This window comes from Nicotiana tabacum, chromosome 15 (assembly GCF_000715075.1).
Source record: "Nicotiana tabacum cultivar K326 chromosome 15, ASM71507v2, whole genome shotgun sequence".
Taxonomy (NCBI): Eukaryota; Viridiplantae; Streptophyta; class Magnoliopsida; order Solanales; family Solanaceae; genus Nicotiana; species Nicotiana tabacum.
The window spans coordinates 61,455,352-61,460,772 of NC_134094.1; the positions used below are offsets into that span (position 1 = coordinate 61,455,352).

Below are 5,421 nucleotides of genomic sequence, written 5' to 3' on the forward strand. Positions count from 1 at the left end.
GTTTACTTCCACAAATATTTCCCCTATTATTTTACAAGGGTATATATACCTTAAATATATAATCAAATATCTATATAAGTTCAGTGATTTCAACATGTCGAGCTAAACATGATATCGATGAAGATCACACTAAATATTTGAAAAAGAAATTATGGACGGTCCACTGTCTTGTGTTGTGGCTAAGTTCAGAAGATGTAAATGGAAAAACTAAACTTTATTGTCTTCATGAAAGTTGTATATATATGTCTTAGGGTACCAGAGAGTCTTGAATCACCCCCATATTGATTCTGCACAAAGCGTTATGCTTAAAATACTAGAAGTAGTACATAGAGGGTTGGTAAAACAAACAATCTGGGCAGTACCTGCCCTGTACCTTACCACCCCTTTTAGGGTAAAGATAAGCAAAACTAGGTTTTGGTGCCTGAACAAAAGTTATAGAGATATGAAAAAGATTTCCAGAAATGCTTGGCTCACATAAAACGAAGTGTCATACAAGGAGATATGAGGAAAACACTAACAGTTATCTAGTATAAAAACGGGTTTAGAAACTTACCACAAAAGAGAGGAGAAACTTGAGCTTCACCAAGAACTAGCTTGGCTGGTTGGTTTAGTGAAAATTTCTGATGGTTTTCATGTAGTATTTCGGGTGATAAGAAGGAGAGAGGGTTGAGGTTTCCTTTGGCATGAAGGAATGAAATATGAGAGGAGGTTATGGAAAAGCATGTCGCTAAAGTAAAATATAAACTTTTGATTAATAGAAGGTTTGCTGCCCAAAACCTTATATATATATCTATTGTAATTAATAAAAAATTATCAAAATGATGTTAAGTATTAAATAGCAACACCTGGAAACTTCTTTGCACATATTAACACAATCTAAAGTAGGCAATTTTCATATATCTTCAAATTCACGTTTAGGAAGTGCGAAGTAAATCTATCCTCAATATATAGATGGTCAATTGAGAATGCAAATATTAGTCTAAAACTTTGGGATGTTACAACTCTCTCCCCCTTGAAAAATTTCATCCCAAAATTTACCTTATACTACTCCCAAAAAATAATGTAGATATCGAGCTCGCATATTCTCTTCTTACTCCTGAGTAACTTCTTTGCCAGAATGATTTCTCCAAAGGACTTTCACTAAAGGGATTCTCTTATTTCTAAGCTTTTTTTTATCTCACGCGCTAAGATTTAGATTGGTTATTCTTTATATGTCAAATCAGGATTGACCTCAATAGATTCAACAGGAAGAGCATGAGATGGATTTGAGCTGTATCTTCTAAGAATAGAAACAAGGAAGATGTTATAGATCTTGTCTAACTCGGGTGGAAGAGCTAATTTATAAGAAACTAGGCCAACTCTCCTACGGACTTCATAAGGTCCAATAAATCGAGGACTATGTTTACTATTTTGGCTAAATCTCATATCCTTCTTTCATGGAGAAACTTTTAAAATTACCTTTTCACCCGCATGATACTCAATTTCATGCCTCTTAAGATCAGGATAAGACTTCTAAAGGAATATTTAAGAGATCCCTGATGATTTTTACCTTATCTTTAGTTTGTTGAACAATCTCAAGACCCACCAATTTTCTTTCACCAACCTCGTTCCAACAAAGAGGCATTCTATATTTTCTCCCATATAAAGCTTCATAGGGACGCATGCCATTACTTGACTGATAGCTATTAATATAAGAAAATTTTATCAAGGCTAAGTGTTTGTCACAATAAAAAAATTCTATCAAGGCTAAGTGTTTGTCACAACTACGGTCAACCTTAATAATACATGCTCGAAACATATCTTTCATGATTTATATTACCCTCTCTGACTGACCGTCTGTTTGAGGATGGAAAGAAGTACTAAAATTCTACCTAGTACCCAAAGCATCTTTCAAGCTATTCCAGAACCCCATGCAACCTCAAGATCTCATTAACGAACAATTCTGCTGAACGTTCAAGTGTGTAGTCCACTCTGATTGCCAAGAAATGAAAACTCTTGGTTAGCATATCCACTATAACCCAAATTGCATCATGATTTCTTTGAGTGCATGGAAGCCTAGAAACAAAGTCCATCGTCATTCTCTCCCATTTCCACTTTGGTATGGATAAGAGTTGTAGCAAACCAGCTGGAACTGATGCTCGGCCTTTATTTATTGACAAATCAAGCATTTAGAGATAAACTCTGCAATGTCTTTCTTCATTCCCCATCACCAGTAGTGTTATTTGATGTTTTGGTACATTATAGTACCTCCAGGATGCATTACATATGGTGAAGTGTGTGCTTCACTCAAAATTTCATTCCTCAATTAGTCATGTTTTGGATCACATAACCTATTTTGATAAATTAAGACACCATCGTCCCTTAATTTAAAATCAATCTTTTCACCATTTTGAACTTCTTTGATCAGTTTCACAAGCTTCTCATCCAACTTCTGTTCTTCTTTTACATGTTCAAGTAGAACTGGCTTGATTTGAAAACTAGCAATAATAGTACCATCAGCTTTAAATGCAAGATAAGCATTCATGGCTCTTAATTCGAGAAACAAAGGCAATGGACATAGAGATAAACCGGCAAAGGATTTGTGACTTAGAGAATCAGCAACATCATTGGCTTTACCCGGATGATAGTCAATTGTGCAGTTTTAATCTTTCATAAGCTCAAGCCAACCACGCTGTCTCAAATTCAACTCTTTCTGTGTTCCCAAGTACTTCAAACTCTTACGATCAGTGAATATATGAATTTTTTTCCATACAAGTAATGTCTCCAAATTTTCAATGCAAACCCTATGGCAGCAAGCTCAAGGTCGTGAGTAGGATAATTCAACTCATGTGATTTCAATTTTTGAAAGGCATACGAAACTACTTTCCTTCTTTCATCAAAACACAACCCAAACCATGATGAGAAGCATCACTATATATCGCATACTCTTTCTCTTCCATTGGTAGAGTAAGTATAGGATCTTTAGTCAATAATGATATGAGGTTTTCAAACCTCTCTTGGCATTTTTCATCCAACACGAACTTCACGTCCTTCCTCAAAAGTTTAGTCAAAGGAGAGTCTATAATGGAGAAGCCTTTGACAAACCTTCTATAGTATCCCGCTAAGTCCAACAAACTTCTTATTTCATTTGGACTTTTCGGCGGTTTCCATTCAACAATAGCTTGAATCATTCTAGGATCAACTTTCACACCTTCAGTAGACACAAGATGTCCCAAAAAAGCCACTTCACTAAGCCAAAATTTACATTTGGAATGTTTAGCATAGAGATTTTTCTCCTCCAAAATTCGCAAGATAATCCGGAGATGTTTATCATGAGCTTCACTATTCTTTGAATATATTAAAATATCATCAATAATAACCACCACAAATTAATCAAGATAAGGCTTGAATACACAATTCATTAAATCCATGAACACTGCAGGAGCATTTGTCAACCCAAATGGCATCACCAAAAATTTATAGTGACCATACCGAGTCCTAAACGCAGTTTTAGGAACATCTTGCTACTTTACTCGCACTTGGATATACCCAGACCTCAAATACATTTTTGAGAACAACCTAACACCCTTTAGCCGGTCAAATAAATCATCGATCCTAGATAATGTATATCTATTCTTAATTGTTACCTTATTCAATTTCCTGTAATTAATACAAAGCCGAAGAGTGCCATCTTTCTTTTTCACAAATAAAATAGGAGCTCTCGAAGGAGAAACACTTGGGCGAATAAAACCCTTCTCAAGAAGTTCTTGAAATTGAATTTTTAACTCCTTTAATTCTGCTGGAGCCATTCGGTATGAAGTTTTAGTAATAGGAGTAGTTCCAGGAATAACCTCTATAGGAATTTCACTTCCCTTTTCGGGGGCAACCGAGGAAAATTTTCGGGGAAAACATCAGGAAATTGACATACAACTGGTATATCTTTAAGGCTTGGACTTTCTAGGTGTGCATCAACTATATGAGCAAGATAAGCTTCACAACCTTGACTAATCATCTTTCTTGTCGCGATGTAAATTATCATTCAACTTGAATAACAATGCGTAAAGTTGTAGGTGCTTTAAAGTTCCCGTGTTTTGACCTACAATCAACTACTGCACTGTATCTATGAAGCCAATCCATAACGATGTTGAAATCATAGTCTTGTAAAGGAATTTCAATAAAATCAGCAGGATAGACTAGATTTTGAATAACGAAGGGACAACCTCAATAGATCTAATTACAAATAACCAGCTGACCCAAAGGACTTTTGACAAGAATACCACAATCAGGTCTCACGGATTTCACATTTTAAGGAAAAATAAGTGATGTGTAAATATAGTAATGTATAGAACCAGGATCAAATAGTGTAACAACACATAAGCTAAATAAGTAAAATTTACCAACAACCCTGCCTGCCCCATCTTGGTCATCCCTCTGTCTCATAGCATAAGCTCGTGTTGTAGCTCTTGACCCACTAGTTTGATTAGCTCCACCTGCACCTGTTGTTTGGTTATTTCTAAATGTTGCACCTCTATTCCGTAGAAAAAGAGCGGTAGTAGGTTTTTGAACTGAACCTTTAGTATGCGGAGAAGAAATGGGGTTAAGATTAGGACAATCCTTCACTTTGGGATCGAAGCCCCAGAAGCTTTCCTGCAAGTACCATAGTGATTCTTTCCACACTGCGCACAAATGAGTATACGAGCCTTGCCTTGACATAGCTTGGAGTGCCAGCAGTAGAAAACTTTAATCTATTTTGCTTATGCTGAGCTTATATGTGAACACCACATGTCTTGGAATTCTCAAAGTTCTCCCTTTTGGAGGGACCGCCATAATCTGAATTAGTTTTTCTAAACCTGTTTTTATTTCTACTAGCTTGTTCCTTGTCAATTCATTCCCAAGTAAGAGTAGCTGTAACTAGTTTGGAAAAAATTTCATGTTGCAGGACTGCGAAAGACTTTCAGATAGAATTATTCAAATGATATTGGAATCGCCTGCACTTATCTTTTTCATCATTGATAATACATCCATCACAACGAGCAATATTGAGAAACATTTGTTGATATTCACCAATAGACATACCCCTTTGCTTTAAATCTAGAAACTCATTTTTCATTGTATTCAAACAGGTACAGTAATCAGTTACAACAATAGTCCTAGAATCACAAATATAAAGCTCTGATACCAAAACATTTAGCAACTCCTTTGGGAAGGTGCTACTTATGAAAGAAGCTAATTTACTACTTACAACGTTCAGAAGATGTTAATCTAAAAAGAAAATTCATAATAATTTAGTAGCGGAAATAGGTCCATGTGATAACGGTACAAAATGCAATATTTTTATTTTTGAAAATACACTTCATAAAATTTCATAAATGAAATACAATGTCAAAGTATAAAAATAATGTGATACAACCCTTCTTGAAAAATAAACACGTTAAAGCAACT

At 35.3% G+C, this 5,421-nt stretch overlaps 1 protein-coding gene across 1 annotated transcript; it reads right to left on the reverse strand.

The window, feature by feature from the left end:
• Positions 1–2,858: 2,858 nt before the first annotated feature.
• On the reverse strand, positions 2,859–3,788 carry LOC142169648 (putative mitochondrial protein AtMg00860). Its single transcript, XM_075231541.1, has 2 exons — positions 3,627–3,788; positions 2,859–3,326 (listed from the first exon to the last, which is right to left on the reverse strand). The coding sequence occupies exons 1-2, from the start codon at positions 3,786–3,788 to the stop codon at positions 2,859–2,861; spliced, it is 630 nt and encodes a 209-aa protein (XP_075087642.1).
• Between the last annotated feature and the right edge of the window lie 1,633 nt (positions 3,789–5,421).